This window comes from Nerophis ophidion, linkage group LG05 (assembly GCF_033978795.1).
Source record: "Nerophis ophidion isolate RoL-2023_Sa linkage group LG05, RoL_Noph_v1.0, whole genome shotgun sequence".
Lineage (NCBI taxonomy): Eukaryota > Metazoa > Chordata > Actinopteri > Syngnathiformes > Syngnathidae > Nerophis > Nerophis ophidion.
The window spans coordinates 33,783,908-33,802,813 of NC_084615.1; the positions used below are offsets into that span (position 1 = coordinate 33,783,908).

Here is an 18,906-nt window from a genome sequence, read left to right on the forward strand (position 1 = left end):
TTGGATCTTCGGGAGGTTAAACAAACATCTACTAAAGGTACAATTTCAGAATGTTGACACACAAACTTCTATGCAGTTTCATTCAGATAGGTGATTGAGTCACAAAAATCGACCTGTCAAATGCATACTTCCGCATTTTGATTTACTTTAAGCACAGGATGTTTTTGCCCACCAAGTCATAGTTTGCAGGTGTCAAAAAAATCAATGCAAAGACTACATTTTGCTGTAAATACATCGTATATGTGACAGTACAAATCTCCTTCTTCTGCTTCTATTCCATTCGAGCTGTCGTTAGCACTGAGGCTGTTCATCAAGTGTGTGGATATGCTCGCGCACAAAGTCAGGCCGTCATTGATTCCACGTCGGTGATAAATCACCTCGGGGATTTCAGTTTCACAATAAACTGGACAAAGAGCCAAGTGGAACCAGCACAGTGTATGAAGAATCTGGGTCTCAACATAAACTCTCTGTCTTTTTGCGTTATGCTGTCAGACGATAGATGAACGTGTCTCGATTAATGTGTCTCGATTAATGTCTCTCCCAGTTTGTCTGGAAAAGATGGTGTTGTTTCGACAATGCCTGCGCCTACTTGGCCTGATGGCATCAGTGAAATCTGCAGTGCATCCGGGCCTTTTGATGATGAGGGATTTTTAGCACTTAGTTGCAGCACTGTGTGTGTCCGCGTCGTCATCTTGCACGCAGGGGGAGGATCACGGTGGTGGCGGTGACAGCCCTGTGACCGTGGAGGGACACCACTCACATTGCACCAGACATCCGCAGGGGTCGGCAACCCGTGGCTCCTGAGCCGCATGCGGCTCTTTGACCACTCTGATGTGGCTCAGCCGCATACTTGCCGACCGCCAGGAGAAATCCGGTAGATTTCCAATTTTAATGTCTATCGGAAATCTCCCGGGTAAACATTTTTCGATTTTCACCCAGACTTTGACGGCGTACCGTGATCACAATGCCTTTAAGACCCTTTCTACATGTCATCGCGCGAGGATTTTCACCATGCTATCTGCGTGCCGGCCGTCTGGTCACAATTGGGATGCGACCTCTATCCGAAGGCATACGCAACTGCAAGGCATAATTGTTCAACAGCCATACAGGTCACACTGAGGGTTGTGATACAAACAACTTTAGCACTTTTACTAATATGCGCCACACTGTGAACCCACACCAAACAAGAATGCCAAACACATTTCAGGAGAACATCCCCACTATAACACAACATAAACACGACAGAACAACTACCCAGAATCCCTTGTATCCTGACTCTTCCGGGCTCCATTATACACCTAGCTACCACCAACCCAACCCCCTTTGCCCCCAACCCCGCCCACCTTCTACCGACACACGGAGTTGTGGGGGGTTTGTGGTAGATGGCTGTATAATGGAGCCCGGAAGAGTCAGGATACAAGGGATTCTAGGTATTTGTTTTGTCGTGTTTATGTTGTGTTATAGTGCGGATGTTCTCCTGAAATGTGTTTGTCATTCTTATTTGGTATGGGTTCACAGTGTGGCGCATATTACTAAAAGTGTTAAAGTTGTTTAAAGGGCCACCCTTAGTGTAACCTGTATTGCTGTTGAATAAGGATGCCTTGCAGTCTCTTGCGTGTGTCTGCAATAGCCTCGTCAAGCAATACTTTGGGCTGGCAAGCTATTTGTACAAGCGGTAGAGGGCGGTAGTGACATCATTGTACGCCCTTATTATTGTTCATTGGGTGAACACCAGCTTACATTCGAGAGAATAATTACTCTGAAATTTGGGAGTATCCCGGGAAAATTGGGACGGTTGGAAGGTGTGACGCTGTCAAGCGGCATTCATATAAAACTTGCGTGTCTGAGACCCCTGGTTTATACATAGCACAAAGCAAAAAATAACTTTTTATGCAGTATTATTTCATTATAAATTTTAAAAGAGTTATGTGGCTCCCATTGTTTTCTTTACTTTGTGAAACGGGTCAAAATGGCTCTTTGAGTGGTAAAGGTTGCCCACCCCTGCGACTAGGGTGTTGGGATGGCGTTGTTCAGGGTTACCAACGAACGCATCCCTGTCAGCCTGGGGAGCGACGTTGATGGCCAGAACTGTGAATGGTGCTTGGAGTCTAGAAATGGCTAAGCTTCACATAAATGTATTGGAGCTTGTGGCTTTTTTTCCGGCTCTACGGCATATTTTGCTATATCTCATGGTTCCTGGTAAAATATGGACAACACGACTTTGATGGCGGATATCAATTGCCACACAGTGGTGTGTCGCTACGCTTACAAAGGCTGGCACAGTGGGTTCTGTAATGGAGCAGAACAAAGCTCCTGCCTCTTAAGGCGACTCATGTTCCATTAAAAAAAAGCAGTTTTCCTGAACCAGTGCAATTGTACTGGCAGCCCGGGGGCCAATTTTGGCCTTGGAATTACACCATAACCGCCCCACAAAGATATTTGCCGCAAATTCCTAAAAACACTACAGTGCTCTTGTTGTATAGAGGTACTTGAACCATTTGTATCGACATTTCATTGATCATTTTATTTACATTTTAACCTTGCTGGCAAACATAGAACACAGTGGCCAAATTTGTGATTTAACTGAAGCATTCCTCAAAATATCTCTGGAAGTCTTCTACTTTTTGTCAGTTACAATTTGTTTTACCCCAAAAGGGAATAAGCGGTGGAAAATGGATGGATGGATCATGTGATTTATGTAACTAAGGTCATGTTTGTTTACTTCAGATGCAGTCAGTAGTTATCAGTTCAACTTCTTTAGTTACACTAGCAGAGTTCCTCAAGGTTTCATTTTAGGTCCTATCATCATTTCAGCTATTCAACTGGTGGCCTGTGAGTTCAGTTCAAACTATTTGTGGGAGACAAGACTCACATTTTTGAAAAAACACAAGAGTGCTGTCATAGAGATGATCTTTGACTAGCTATTATGAAGAAGGTCCTTAAAAACAGCAGCGCACTCCACTAATGCTGTCGAAAAATACACCAAAATCATATGACTACTGTAGAGAACCCCCTGGATCTCCAGAATATACCAAATAAGACTAATAGGGATGGGAGAAGTCCTGACCTCTGGTCCTTAGCATTCCGGAAATGTGGCCCCCAAAACAATTAAGTTTAATATCCCTTCCGTATACTGCATGCCTATAATTGTTTCTTAATGTGCACAATTGAATTAAAAATGTGTTTGACAATGTTAAGAAACATATTATAGAGTTTAAAGTATAATATATATGCATTTGTATGGCTTTCTTATGGAGGAATTTGTTATTCATCATTCAAGGCATGGGTCTTGCAATTTAACCTCTGCGAATGATGAGAATCGATTGTATCTGACGTACAGTAGACTCTTCATTGGCCAGGCTCTATCTCTCTGCAGTGTTTTTGCATAATCCTGTGAACTAAATATTAAAAAACAGGTTTTTTATATCGCAGCTGCTCAGTAAGCACTACATGTAAGCAGTATTAAACAAAGGTGATGTGTTCAAAGGATACTAGACTGTCCACAAAAGCCGTGGATTATATACATAAGCCAGTCGTGATGCACGATGTCCTTGACGCACTCCAGCAACTTCCCATTCCACACATACTTGTAGTATGGCTCGTTGCGGAGGCCGTAAATCACTGTGGCAGAAGACACAGATAGACCTTACTTTTTTTTTCTTACACAGCTGCTGAAAGAACCTCTGAAGCTCCAATGTGCTTTATCTACCTACACAGAGAGGAGCTTCCACTTCTACCTACCTTGCGTCGGCAGCCCTTCGTCTTCAAATATGTCAAAGCTATCCAGTTTGCCCCGCTGATTCGCTTCATCTTCGGCGGACGAGGCTGCCGACGACCATAACTCGTAGGGCCTCTGCAACAGAGTAAGGTTGTGTTGCAGCGAGTGGCTCAGGTCGTAGCTGTAGCTGCGGGGGTGCAAAAACAATGTTGTTTTAAACTATTAATTCAAGATTTTTCACAGTTTATTAATCTAAAAGACAGAAGGACAGCAGTAAGAATCTTACCTGAAGTAAAAGTTACTCGACAGGTCCACGTTTTGAAAAATTCGCACATATCTGGGAAAACATTTTAAAAGAGGCCTCAGGTAAATCACATGATCTGTTTCATGTGTGACATACGACAAGACTGAGGAAAAGATTCTACCTGGCTTCGTCAGGATGCGTGACTCGAACAGAGTCATTAGGAATGTAGATCATACTGGTGTCCTCAATTTTGTATATGGAATGGCCCCCGATGTCGGCCATTTTCCTGCGTTTCGTGATCAAAATCATGTAGTAGCCCTCGAGGAAACGTACAAAGCCTGTCAGAGGAAAATAAACTCAAAGATTTGAATAAGTACTACTACACCTCCACGGCATTTTTATAGGAATCAAACCTATTACCTTGACTTGGCTTTTTTGGTTTGGTCTAAAGCTCTTAACTGGTCATACTCAGAAAACATGGGGAAAAATAATGAAAGGTGCACAATAAAAGGTGTTGTGACTCAGATACTTTAGTCACAAGCAGTCCAGGGCTAAACAATAGCACAAGGGCACGGACGGCAAGTAAGGGAGAGATACAAATGTCAGAATGTGTCTGAAGCCCATCTAGTTAAAGGGTCAAAAATAAAGTATGCTACAAAATAAAGTAGTATCTGAACTCACAAGCATACTTGGTTCAAGGACCGAGCTCATGACTCAAAACACTCGTATCTGAAATTAGCCCCGCCCATTAAAATTTAAGTCAGTTTAATCTCTGCGTGTGCCCCGTAATCACCACAATTTTACGTTACCTTTTAAAAAAAATAATGAATTTTAAGAAAAAAATAAATAAATAGCGTCTAGCCGTCTACTACAAACAACTACAGTAGTTTTATGAAATAATGTAATAATATTGTACTGACTAAATGGAGTATCCTTCGGGCTGTTTCTCCGTTCAGTAACAATAAGAGCTGTATTCAGTGTTTATGTCAAACAGACATGTTTGAGTGACAAACCTGGGAGGTCAGAGTTGACAGCAACCGAAATGTACAGTATGTCTACCCAGTGAGCAAGTTGCTCACTCATCCAGTTAGTAGAGTCACAAGTTGGCCTGGACCGGTAACAAATTTTGCTGCAAGATATATTGACCAATAAACAATATTATTATCAACATTATTTTGAGACCAAATTAATTGGTAAGGATAATACATAACAATAATTCATGTACAGCCTTTCAAATGCAATGAACTTGTATTTATTGTGTATTTTAAGATTGTAATTGTAAATGAAATGTAACCTTCTAAATATCAATGTTATAGTGCTGCGATTTGGCTGCCTCGCCAGAGCGCGCCTACACCAGGGGTTTCGAGACGTCATTTTGCGGCCCCCACCTTAATATGAAAGTTTAATGTTAGTGCAGCTCGCGAGTTATATGTGAATGGCGCTTGACAGCGTTGTGTTATTTGGGTCCAAAATTGCTCTTTCAACGTTCTGGGATGCCTACCCCTGCATTAGTGGAAAAGCAGCAAATGAGTGAAAGCGACATAAACGTTGCCATGGAGACGAGGGTTTTCTTACTTGCCTGGCTGCAGTCACACCACAACACCTGACCGTCAGTTATAACAGTCCCCGACAACCTGGACCACTTCAAACAGTTATTTTTATTTTTATTATTGTTTAATTTGCATTGTCTTACACGATGAACACTACATATATTTCTATATGACACCAGATAACACTCAGGGAGCCGTCACTTTTTTGTGCTCACTATCCCGGTACTTTCCCGGATATTATCCGCCAACCACCCTGTCGCTGTAGGGAGGAAAATCGGAACGACACACATTGCTGAAATATCATTAGTCTCCGTGCGTCGGCTGTCTACAAATATATTCCACAACCCCAAACATGTATTTTTCAAAGCCTGCAGTGAAGAGAAAGGTTTGTGATGAGCAAAGACAATTCCAGGAAAAGTGGGAGATGCAAAATTTCTTCGAGCACAGGGGCACCTTGACGTGTCTTTTTGCACAGAGAAAGTTGCGGTGTAGAAGGGATACAATTTGAAACATCATTACACAACTAGACAAGCTGAGGAGTATGCAAACATTTTTTTAGAAATCTTTTCTTGCAGCCCAGCCTCACCTAGACTCTGCATCAAGTGGCCCCCAGGTGAAGTGGGTTTGTGACCCCTGGCCTACACAGTTGGTCATATGTTTGCTGGTTTGTTTTTCTTATCCGGTGGGTGTTGTCTGCTTCTTCTTCTTACTAATCACTTTGACAGTTCTAGTGGTCAGAGGGCAGAATTGGGTCGATCTCGTGCTGTGGTTTGCGTACAATTACTACCAGCGTCAGGAATGCTCGTAAATCAAATGTATGCTCGCATAATAAAAAGCCAAAAAAATGCTTGTGTCAAAATACTCTTAAGTTGGGGTACTTGTAAGTTGAGGGATCACTATCATTTATCTTATCTTACTAGACTGTATTTTCCTCAAATAGTGGCATGTCCTGTAACAGACACTGTGCCCAAATCTTATTCAGCATCCACAGAGAGAAAATAAACCATGTAACTTTGTAAAACTAAGTGTATTTCTTTTTCTTCATTTATTTAACTGACATATATTTAAAAATGAAATTCAAGGAAAGAAAATACAAAACAAATTTGGCAAAACATATACACCATCTGTAAAGCTGTTATTTTTTCCTAATTTTTTTAATGAGGTTATTTTTTTTCTTTATTTCATTAAATTAAATAATAAAATGAAACCATGCGGCAAATAAATAAGGCATCTGTAAATCTAAGGATTTTGAGGAAGTTTTAAATGAAAAGTGATGGGGCTGTATATATAATATACAGTGGTACCTCAACTTACAAGTACGAGATAGTACAAGATACGGGCTGTGTCTTGATTTTTTGTTGTGCTTTAAGTTGTGAGCATAATGAGTCACGACCCTCCCCACTAGCAGTCGCAGTAGTAATTGCCCTACAACCACAGGAACTGAGAAAGTTAGTGAGAAGCCGAAAAATCAGACGACTGAATCGGAGAAAAAAACTATTAAAAATATCTCCTGCCAGTTAGCCCAGGTTTTTTTTTAACCTTTTGGATCTTAGGACCCAACTTTTCCACTACAGTGGGGCCAGGGGACCACTTAAATATTAACACTAACTTAGTAATCATACTTTTGAATTTAATCATATCCAATACTTATATCTAACCTAGTAACAGTTTGCAACCTGGTCAAATCATATGAAACCATGTGTTAATCACAAAGATTTTTGTCTAATACATACATTTTGGGCTTAAGTCGGACTGATTTGAAAAATAAGTAATAACCAAATATACTAAACAAGAAGGTACCCGTAAATAACAGACACAAATTAAATGTATATACCATTATGGTAAAATAAACTAAATCAATAATGAATAAGTTTCTTAAACTGTCAATAAAATGAAAGTGCAAATGAAAATACAGCTTTACCACTTTAGTCATAATTTGTGCGCTGAAGAAACATACATGGCTTTAGCTCAAGACTTCTTCAGTTTGTTTGAGATTGACATTACTGTCATAAGTGGTGTAAAAGTGTAATACAATAGAGTACCGCTGCAGCCCACACGGACAACAGTTGAGAAACAGATATTTTTAGCATCCTTATAGGGGGCGCTTGCGGCCCAACAATGGGCCCCGCCCTGTGGTTAAGAAACAATGGGTCAGCCGACCTGGCGAGTCAGCCCAATGGTAGCACCGTCAGTCCCCATCACACAAGCTGTGGCCAGCCTCCCCGGCATGGAACCAAAAACGCACATGTATCCTTGAAAATATTGAGAAGCTGCCGAGGCTGTGTTTGACGTGTTTCACATCGTTCTGTCTCGTCCTGACTTTGCAACATGACCAACGATAACTGTTCCTATTGTAACACGGCAGAGAAGCAGCCTGTATGAGACACCTACAAAAGTCCACTATACAAAGTAAATGCTGAACAATACAACATTTTTTTCATAAAATTACTACAGTTGTTTTTATTTGTTGAAACACTATTTCTGATCTAAGTTGTTTTATTTTTCTTTCCATGGCATGTTGCATACGAAAATGGTCGCGTTTTTGGGGACCAAGCACAGATTTAATTTATTTAAATTTAAGATACAGGTATTTTGAGTTACAAACTAATAAGTTAAGATTACCACTGTTGTAGCAAAATTTACAAATTAGAAAATTATTAAATTGTATTACAGAAATGTTTGATTATAAATATTATCGTTCTAAATTGCCAAATGAGGAAACAAACGTACTCCCCATAAACACCTGATACTCGACAGTTACATAAACAAACTATAAGGAAATGTATTCAGCTTTAGTTTGTTGTGGTTGTATTATGTCAGGGTTTATTACTACTGCAAAGGAAAAAAAAAAACATTTTGTTTTGCTTCTCCATTATATATTTTTTTTGTTAACAGCTCAACCTTGCTGGAGGTCGGCTTCCTACTAGGTTCCATTCTAGTTTAAGTCCCTTCTAAATTGGCTATGAATAAAACAGCACTGACTGGAGATTGTGCAGCATTGTTGCAGAATGAAAATCCCATTCTTGGTATTCCCAATCAATGTGAACTAAAGTAAATTGTGGATATACCAAAAATTCTAATCATTGCAAATCTGCTTGCATTCCGTGATTAACAACACTGCCCTGAAGATTTTCCAATGAACATCCAAGGACCGAGCTTTTCTGAAAGGTCCAAACATTCTGTCATTGATAGCATGTAATCAGGATTGGCTTGTGTATTCAAAGACATGTTCCTGGGCTGTATTACCAAATGTAGGTCACCACTTGATAATGAAACAGAGACATGAAGCAGACCACTCTGCCCTGCTAATTACCTATAGAAACACTTCAATTAAATGTGTAAGGTTGAGACATATGTTCCCTCAGATGAAGACCAAACACTTCACCTGATTTTTAAAACTGAAATCATATCTGCTACACACAAACATCACAAGGACCAGTTTTTCCATGTTTCCATTTTTTATGGAGATCCACCACAAATAGATCAGGCCATTTCTAATGAAGCGAGCTTGAGTTGCAGAGGAACTAGTCAGATGTAGAGTTGGTCTTATTTAAGGAAGTTCTCTGCCTTTCTTTTACAGACATCACCTTAGCGATTCAATTTCACTACACACATAGATTACAGTCCTAAACACTGGGGACTTTTAATGAAATTGATTTTTTCGCACATAATCTTCAATCGTCCTTTGGTGCTAAAATTTGTTTGAAAAAATTCTAAATAGTTCCAAGACATATCAAGTATCCTCTTTTAAAATGGCTTTTTTTTTTAAATTGGCATGCTATTAAAGACAGTGGTATTGTATCCATTTAATTTTATATGTTAAATCTAAGAGGAGCAAAAGGAGTTGCATTATGTAGCAAACTGCATTGATTTGCCACCTGGGTCTTTTATTGTATTGTCCCATCTCCAGTGTGTAATATGCAAAAAGCAGGTCAACACCTGCAGCTGGGCACCTAACGATGCTTTGTAGCATGAAATACACGTTGCCATCTGTGTGGCCAAATGATTTTTCCTTTGTTGTTGTTGTGCAAGAGTGTGACAAGCGAGTGAAGGGAGGGCACGTACCGACGATGCCAAAGGCTGACACGGCCTTAGACAGTCCCGAGGGACCCTTTTGGGCGATCTTTGTGCGGTTTCCCAAGTCCAGACGGCCCAGCAACTCACGCACATCTTGCTGGTTGTACACATGCTAAAGACAAAATAGTAGATTTGAAGGACACAATATATAGGATTTTGTAGAAAAATCATTAAAAAAGTGTGACACATGTATTGCATTTTCACTGGACTACTTTTCAGCAAAAAAAAAATTCAATCGTGAGTCTTACTTTGCTTTGAAAATGCTCTCGCTGTACACCTATACATGTTTGTTTGTTTTTTGGTTTCTTTTTACAAAATCTCTAAAATTTGCCATGTTTCCAAAGTACTTAGTGTATCGACATGATTTTTCCCTAAAATTAACAAAAATATGTCCGTTTTAAAAAATGTTATGTCCACAATTAAATATATGAAAAATATTTACATCCAATATTTCCGGTAGGAGGCCACGGGGAAGACCCAGGACACGTTGGGAAGACTATGTCTCCCGGATGGCCTGGGAACGCCTCGGGATCCCCCGGGTGGAGCTGGACGAAGTGGCTGGGGAGAGGGGAGTCTGAGCTTCCCTGCTTAGGCTGCTACCCCCGCGACCCGACCTCGGTTAAGCGGAAGAAGATAAATGGATGGATGGAATACTTCCATCCATCTATTTTCTACCGCTCGCTCTGTTGTGGGACAGACAACAACATTCACACTCACACACATTCACACACTACGGCCAATTTAGTGTTGCCAATCAACCCAGGTGCAGGTTTTTGGAGGTGAGAGGAAGCCGGAGTGTTTTTTTTCCGCAATGAGCCACTTCCCATCTGTTTGTGTTTATTTATTTAAAAAGATGTTGTGTAAATATTAGGGCTGTGAATCTTTGGGCACCAAACAATTCGATTTGATTCAGAATCGATTCTCGATACAAAATCAATATTTTTTTACCAACATTGGGTGCCAGTTCTATGATTAACTACATTACTCCATAAAATAAATAACAGTTCTGATTACATTCTATATTAAACAGTTTTTAATAAAATTCTACCCAATCATTTTTAATTGCTTAAGAATCTTAACGAATAAAAATTGCGATTCATTCGAAAATCTTTATTTTTTACATCCCTAGTAAATATGCGGGATTATAGCAAGGAAGCTATTTCCATCCAGTTTGGTTTACTAACAAGAAAATAACATTCTCGAGCATCCACAGTACGGTTCTAAATTGGCATGTTTCTATAATGCCAATCTAATGGGGGAAAACAATGAATAAGTCACATAATATTGGCAGGAATGGAAGCATGGAGTGATGGATATTTACTTGAAAATGTCTAATAACAAAAAATTAAACACATCATCACAATAACAACAACCTCTGCAATATGACAATATATAATTTCCAGCTCATATCCTGGTAATAAGGGAAGGAGAAGGAGGTGGACTCAGAAGTCATCAGCTACCCGGTCATCCACAATGCACATGGGAGAGGCGGGAGCCATTGCACAATTATCCCCCCGGGCGTACTGTACTGTATTACATAAGCATGGAGTTACATTAGTACTGTACGAAGGCCAGTGAGAAAACAGTGCTCACCTTATCATCAATTATGACCAGGTCCTTGGGCTCTGTGCGGTCAATTTTGAGAACTCTGTTTTTGGTCTGAGCCTGATTGCTCCCCACTAAAAAATACCTCTGTCAAGAAAAAAATAGGGAAATGACTGCAAAACTTCAACTTTGACTTGTGTGACTTTGCATTTGTTTGACATAGCTTTCGTATTTTTCTACATAAATAGAAGAGAATCTTAGAGACTTTGCATGAAATAATTTTGCCCCTAATAAATGAGGTAACTCAAACAAATCTGTTCCGTTGTCAAACCGTCCCCATCATTCACCTGAACTGTACAGGCAAAGTTTTACATACCATTTTGACATTTGAAATGAACATACAGTCGTGGTCAAAAGTTGATATACACTTGTGAAGGATATAATGTCATGACTGTCTTGAGTGTCCAATAATTTCTACAACTCTCATGTTTTTGTGATTCAGTGATTGGAGCACATACTTGTTTGTCACAATAAACATTCATGAAGGTTGGTTCTTTTATGAATTTATTATGGGTCTACTAAAAATGTGACCAAATCAGCTGGGTCAAAAGTATACATACAGCAACATATATTATCAATTTTGGTGATGTAGAAAAGTTACAATCAAATCATATTAGCTTCATAGCATGGCCTCTTGTGAGTGATTATGATTGACGACACCTATTGATAAATAGGGCTCCTGTGATGCAGTCATTATACTTGGGTTACAAATGAGACAATGGGAAATTCAAAGGACCTCAGCACTGATCTGAAAAAAAGAATCATTGACTTGAACAAGTCAGGAAAGTCACTTGGACCTATTTCATAGCAGAGCAACTGTGCTAAAAATTGTTTGTACGTATAAAATGCATGGCACAGTTTTATCACTGCCACGATCAGGAAGAAAATGCAAGCTATCACCTACTGCTGAGAGAAAATTAGTCAGGATGATCAAGAGTCAACCGAGAACCATCAAAAAGCAGGTGTGCAATGAATTGGAAGCTGCTGGAACAAAGGTGTCAATGTCCATAGTCATGCGTGTTTTGCATCTCCATGGACTGAGAGGCTACCATGCAAGAAGGAAGCCCTTGCTCCAAAAGCGACACCTTAAGGCTCATCTAAAGTGTGCTGCTAATCACATGGACAAAGATAAGACCTTCTGGAGGAAAGTTCTGTGGTCAAATGACACAAAAATGTAGCTGTTTGGCCACAATACCCTGCAGTATGTAAGGAGGAGAAAAGGTGAGGCCTTTAATCCCAGGAACACCAACCTACCGTCTAGCATGGTGGTGGTAGTGTTATGCTCTGGGCCTGTTTTGCTTCCAATGGAACTGGTGCTTTACAGAGAGTAAATGGGACAATGAAAAACAAGTAAAAAATGGTAAAGGAATGGCTAAATCGGGCTACAATTAAGGTTTTAGAATGGCCTTCCCAAATTCCTGACTTAAAGCCCATTGAGACCATGTGGACAATGCTGAACAAACAAGTCCATGTCAGAAAACCAACAAATTTAGCTGAACTGCACCAATTTTGTCAAGAGGAGTGATCAAAATTTCAACCACAAGTTTGCAGAAGCTTGTGGTTGGCTACCAAAAGCGCCTTTTTGCAGCGAAACTTGCCAAAGGACATGTAACCAAATATTAACATTGCTGTATGTATACTTTTGACCCAGAAGATTTGGTCACCTTTTTTGTAGATCCATAATAAATTCATCCATCCATCCATTTTCTACCGCTTATTCCCTTTTTAGAGTCGCGGGGGGAGCTGGCGCCTATCTCAGCTACAATCGGGCGGAAGGCGGGGTACACCCTGGACAAGTCGCCACCTTATCGCACGGCCAACACAGATAGACAGACAACATTCACACTCACATTCACACACTAGGGCCAATTTAGTGTTGCCAATCAACCTATCCACAGGTGCATATCTTTTGAGGTGGGAGGAAGCCGGAGTACCCGGAGGGAACCCACGCATTCAAATGTATAAAAGAACCAAATTGAATTTTAAAAAAATTGTGACAAACAAGTATGTGCTCCAATCACTCTATCACAAAAAAATAAGAGTTGTAGAAATTATTGGAAACTCATGACAGACTTTTTGACCACGACTGCACACGTGTACAAAGAAGTTAGCCACTGTTGACAAACATTAAGTTAAGTTAATCCTTTGATTCTTCGCTGAAAGAACCTTTCAGCGAATTCCAAATTGCATTTACTTGGCATAGAATTGCTGGGATTTCTAATTAATGGAAAACAAATTGATGCTTGTCTGTAGGCAACCTCTTGATTAACTCAAGAGCGCTCATAAAGATGGCGTATTAGTATTATTAGTAATGGTAATCCAATCTCTGAAATGTAAATCTTACTTGTGCAGAATAATGACTTATGGTGCACAACATACTCTAATGCTGTATTTAGTGATAGCAGTACCAACACTAACAGTTGCTGCCATCTACTGTCCCTCCAAGTGCATGTTTTGCTCTTTTCAAAGCTGATTAAACTATGTTCAAGCCCAAAACTGGTGTTTGATCAAATATTTCTGTTGCACTCTTTACAAGAAAGTGTTTTTTTTTTCCTTTAAGCAAATTCAGAACTGACTGCTGATCACAATGACACTGTAAGAAAAACTGCACAAACATACGGCTCTTGTCTCGTACAAAACCATCCTCTGGATCCCACTGATGAGAGCTGCAGATTGTGGCATATTTGCTCTGGTGCGATCCACAAACCAGAAGACAAGAGTACCTGAAAATGTACAAAACACATCAAAGTATGTAGTGACGTCATCAAGCCTAAATAAATCGCATACATTCGGTTCCTGCTGGTAGATTGAGATCATCATTTATTCCGCTAACAACTCACCGTTATACTAGCTAGCGATCTACGACAGCCACATATCTTAACAAGGGATGACAATATGCATTTTTTTGTGTCTTGTGCGCTAAAAAACGTCCTAAAATAAGTGTATAAACAAGTTTAACACACCGGTTAAGTGATTGCTAGCTACAGAACATTACACGAATTTGTTTTAGTCACGTGACCGTCGTGAACCCGCCCGGAAAACGGTCACGCGTCGCTTGCTTACGGTGGCTCACTAAGCCCAAAAATAATCTTAGACCCCAATATAATCTTTCGTTTTTGTAATGCTGTGGATTTATAATTATGATTTTCTTTTTGCATTAGGATTATTTTAGATGTTACGTTGAACCATTTTTTTTAAATAATCATGATTACATAAGTTTACCGTAAATACAGCAGTGTACGTCCCCCCAAAAAAGCTTGTTGGTAGTTACCATGGCAACCAGCGGCACTCATGCCAACAAGTGAGCTAGTAAGTGCTCATATTAGATTGCACCGATTAACAAGTAACGGTGGAATTATTTTATGTTAGCCAGAGGAATTGCCTAAAGTATCGGTAGGTCAAATATGTAGTAAGTAATTGAGCTGACACTGTATTAACTTGCTTATGTGAACAATTACGTTAAACCTACTAGCGCCCTTTTGGTGTTTGATGACTCTTTGTTTTGTCGTTGCTAGTCAATAACAATCCAAACATGGATCTGGTGGACAACTTTATGGAAGATGAAGCTGAGAGACAACGTCTACTTACTAAACCAACCTGCTTCCTTGTGGTTGGAAGACCGGTAATGTCACTCTTTTAAAAAGGCCTGGATACATACACTCATGCACATAATCACGTTTCATCAAACATATATCAACGTTGTTGCCCTAGGGTAAACTGGGTAACACATTGCATATTGACAAAGCTTAACCCATTGTTACTATAACAATCTACAAGATTAATATAGGTTGCCTCTCTTTCTTCCCCTCTATCTTTCAGTATTCCTTTTTTGTTTGTTTGTTTTTTGTTTTTTATCTCTCTAGCTATCATTATGTACACGTATTGTTGCATTTGAACAACTATATTGTTGAAAATAGAGGTAAACTATTGCTATTGTTCATGATCAATAGCGCTTTTTCTATTGGTATTTGTATTGCTCCAGTTCTGGTTTAAAAGTGCTCATTGTCATTTCTATATTATTATTTATTTCACTAACTGCTTATTTGCTATCACTTTTATGATCATATTTGTACATATCGTATGTGCTGGTGTTGTTCTATTGTTGTTGTTGTTTTTGTTGTTATTGTTGTGTTTGCTGTTGTTGTTTTTGTCTCTCTGTCTAATCCCCCTCTTATCCCCACAATTTCCCCCTCTGTCTTCCTTTTTTTCTCTTTCTATCCCCTCCTGCTCCGGCCCGGCTGCACCAAATGATAACATAAATACATTTAATAAAGTCAAATTTAAATAAGGCAACAAGAGAAGTATCCAGATGGATGGATGGAGAAGTATCCTACCCTTCTCTTTTGTAAAGTAAATCTGAACAGCCAATATGGGCATCTACATCAACTATATGATTTGCCTGAGAAGCTGGACAGGACCAAAAAAAAAAAAAATAATTAATTTAAAAAAAATGATAGTAAAAAAAAAAGGCCGGGATAAATTCCAAATACACCCACCTAAAATGCCACCATAATGCTTCATTAATTTAACAAAAAAAAATGATTTGTTGCAGGGTGTTGGTAAATCCACCTTGGCCAAAGAAATTGCAGAGACCTGGGGATGTATATTAATTGATGGTAGGGAATATAATCACTATCTTATACATATATTTTTTCTTATACAATAAGTCAATTTATTCAATTGCTTCCAGACACGGATCTGCTGAACTACCACATTAAAACTAGAACAGACGATGGTATTAAGGTATTGGTATTTACAGTGCAAGTAAATTTGCATACACATTTTTTGTTATCTAACTAAAGCATCTTTTGACAGCTTTTGGATATCCTGAATGCGGGTGAAAGTGTGCCAGAAGACATGGTTCTACGGCTCATAATTGACATGCTAAACTCAGTAAAAGCTCAGCACTATGGTAGGCTCCAATTGTCAATTACAACATATCTGTAGACTGTTATGTAGAACCTGCATGTGTTGTGGTCCAGGCTACGTGTTGAGCTGCCTACCATTCATATCGGAAGAGAATGTGGCTGTGGATGAGCAAATGGAGCTGATCAGGAACCTCAAGCTCACGCCGGACTTTATCATCAATATCAAGGTTGAAACACATTGCTGCACCTCAACCTGTATCATTTAAAATTCACACATACAGTCGCGGTCAAAAGTTTACATACACTAGTAAAGAAGATAATGTTGGAGCACATACTTGTTGGTCACAAAAAGCATTTATCAAGTTTGGTTCTTTTATGAATTTATTTTGGGTCTACTGAAAATGTGACCAAATCTGCTGGGTCAAAAGTATACATACAGCAATGTTAATATTTGGTTACATGTCCCCTTGGCAAGTTTCACTGCAATAAGGCGCTTTTGGTAGCCATCCACAAGCTTCTGGCAAGCTTCTGGTAGAATTTTTGACCACTCCTCTTGACAAAATTGGTGAAGTTCAGCCAAATTTGTTGGTTTTGTGACATTGACTTGTTTCTTCAGGATTTTTGACACGTTTAAGTCAGGACTTTGGAAAGGCCATTTTAAAACCTTAATTTTGGCCTGATTTAGCCATTCCTTTACCACTTTTGACGTGCGTTTTAGGTCATTTTCCTGTTGGAACTGTAAACTGCGCCCAAGACCCAACTTCCGGGCTGATGATTTTAGGTTTTCCTGAAAAATTTGGAGGTAATCCTCCTTTTTCATTGCATCATTTATTCTCTGTAAAACACCAGTTCCATTGGCAGCAAAACAGGCCAAGAGAAAACTGCATACCACCACCATACTTGACAGTCAGCATGGTGTTCCTGGGATTAAAGGCCTCACCTTTTCTCCTCCAAACATATTGCTGGGTATTGTAGCCAAACAGTTACATTTTTGTTTCATCTCACATCACATGGACAAAGATAAGACCTTTTGAAGTTCTGTGGTCAGATGAAACAAAAATGGAGCTGTTTGGCCACAATACCCAGCAATATGTTGTCCAGGGTGTACACCACCTTCCGACCCATTGTTGCTGAGATAGGCACCAGCGCCCCCCGCAACCGCAAAGGGAATAAGCTGTAGAAAATGGATGCATTTATGTTTTGAGGAGAAAAGGTAAGGCCTTTAATCCCAGGAACACCATTCGTACCGTCAAGCCTGGTGGTGGTAGTGTTATGCTATGGGCCTGTTTTGCTGCCAATGGAACTGCTGCTTTACAGAGAGTACATAGGACAATGAAAAAGGAGGATTACCTCCAAATTCTTCAGGACAACCTAAAATCATCAGCCCGGAGGTTGGGTCTTGGGCACACTTTGCTGTTCCAACAGTACAATGACCCTAAACACACGTCAAAAGTGGTAAAGAAATGGCTAAATCAGGCTAAAATTAAGGTTTTGGAATACCCTTCCCAAAGTCCTGACTTAAATGTGTGGACAATTCTGAAATAACAAATCCATGTCAGAAAACCAACCAATTTAGCTGAACTGCACCAATTTTGTCAAGAGGAGTGGTCAAAAATTCAACCATAAGCTTGCCAGAAGCTTGTGGATGGCTACCAAAAGTGCCTTATTGCAGTGAAACTTGCCAAGGGACATGTAACCAAATATTAACATTGCTGTATGTATACTTTTGACTTAGCAGATTTGGTCACATTTTCAGCAGACCCATAATAAATTCGTAAAAAAAACTTTATGAATGTTTTGTGTGACCAACAAGTATGTGCTCCAATCATTCTATCACATAAAAATTAGAGCTATAGAAATTATTCGAAACTCAAGACAGCCATTACATTATGTTCTTTACAAGTGTATGTAAACTTTTGACCACGACTGTATACTATCTTATATCAGTGTGCAGACAAGGATCTGGTGCAGAGGCTGTCGGGTCAGAAGCAACACCCGGAGACAGGCCTGATGTACAGTAAAGACAGATGGAAGTGTGACAGTGAATTCCATGTCATAGGATCTATAGATGAAAAAGGCGAGGACCAGGAAGACTCAGAGGAAGAGGTATAACACACTAGTCCTGCATCAATCTAATTATTTTCACGTGTTGCCATCATAACTTGTTTGCATTGGTGCTATGTATGGGGGCATTGACCCACCAAATGTCTATGGTGTGTAATCAACACACACGTGCACAAACATTTTGGGGGGAAATGGATACATTGCAAAAACTATTCAATACATTTTTATTATTATAATACAAATCAAAGCATATTTTAAACTTATATAGCAGCACGGTGGAACAGGGGTTAGTGCATGTGCCTCACAATACAAAGGTCCTGAGTAGTCCCGAGTTCAATCCCAGACTCTGGATTTTTCTGTGTGGAGTTTGCATGTTCTCCCCGTGACTGCGTGTGTTCCCTCCGGGTACTCCGGCTTCCTCCCACCTCCAAAGACATGCACCTGGGGATAGGTTGATGAGCAACACTAAATTGGCCCTAGTGTGTGAATGTGAGTGTGAATGTTGTCTGTCTATCTGTGTTGGCCCTGTGATGAGGTGGGGACTTGTGCAGGGTGTACAGCGCCTTCCGCCCGAGTTCAGCTGAGATAGGCTCCAGTGCCCCCCGCGACACCAAAAGGGAAAAGTGGTAGGAAATGGATGGATGGATGGATGGATGGATGGATTGAAATAACTGATTAACCGATATAAGCTCAAATAATCAAACTGAACAAAACAAACATAAACAGTACACACATTTCTTTATTGTTTTCTGACAACGTTGAGGCATTAGCAGTATCACA

The 18,906-nt window shown here is 39.8% G+C and overlaps 2 protein-coding genes across 7 annotated transcripts in view; one reads left to right on the forward strand and one right to left on the reverse strand.

Annotated features, from left to right (window-relative positions):
• fig4a (FIG4 phosphoinositide 5-phosphatase a) overlaps nucleotides 1-14,250 on the reverse strand; it is a 102,270-nt gene extending 88,020 nt beyond the window's left edge. For 2 of the 5 annotated variants that reach the window (XM_061900616.1, XM_061900614.1), the window contains exons 1-8: nucleotides 14,035-14,250; nucleotides 13,814-13,917; nucleotides 11,183-11,281; nucleotides 9,578-9,701; nucleotides 4,144-4,300; nucleotides 4,005-4,055; nucleotides 3,742-3,905; nucleotides 3,493-3,621 (exon numbers count right to left, since the gene is read on the reverse strand). In XM_061900616.1, the coding sequence (XP_061756600.1) occupies nucleotides 3,493-3,621; nucleotides 3,742-3,905; nucleotides 4,005-4,055; nucleotides 4,144-4,300; nucleotides 9,578-9,701; nucleotides 11,183-11,281; nucleotides 13,814-13,876 (787 nt within the window). In that variant the 5' untranslated portion in view covers nucleotides 13,877-13,917; nucleotides 14,035-14,250. The other 3 variants (XM_061900615.1, XM_061900618.1, XM_061900619.1) reach the window with 3 other exon arrangements.
• A 209-nt stretch (nucleotides 14,251-14,459) lies between these two features.
• The window catches only part of ak9 (adenylate kinase 9), a 57,669-nt gene continuing 53,222 nt past the window's right edge, over nucleotides 14,460-18,906 (forward strand). Inside the window, exons 1-7 of one of the 2 annotated variants that reach the window (XM_061900621.1) lie at nucleotides 14,460-14,587; nucleotides 14,710-14,816; nucleotides 15,747-15,810; nucleotides 15,885-15,937; nucleotides 16,010-16,106; nucleotides 16,177-16,289; nucleotides 18,010-18,168. In XM_061900621.1, coding sequence (XP_061756605.1) covers nucleotides 14,727-14,816; nucleotides 15,747-15,810; nucleotides 15,885-15,937; nucleotides 16,010-16,106; nucleotides 16,177-16,289; nucleotides 18,010-18,168 — 576 coding nt within the window. In that variant the 5' untranslated portion in view covers nucleotides 14,460-14,587; nucleotides 14,710-14,726. Of the gene's footprint in view, nucleotides 14,604-14,709; nucleotides 14,817-15,746; nucleotides 15,811-15,884; nucleotides 15,938-16,009; nucleotides 16,107-16,176; nucleotides 16,290-18,009; nucleotides 18,169-18,906 lie in introns of both variants that reach the window. The other variant, XM_061900620.1, reaches the window with a different exon arrangement.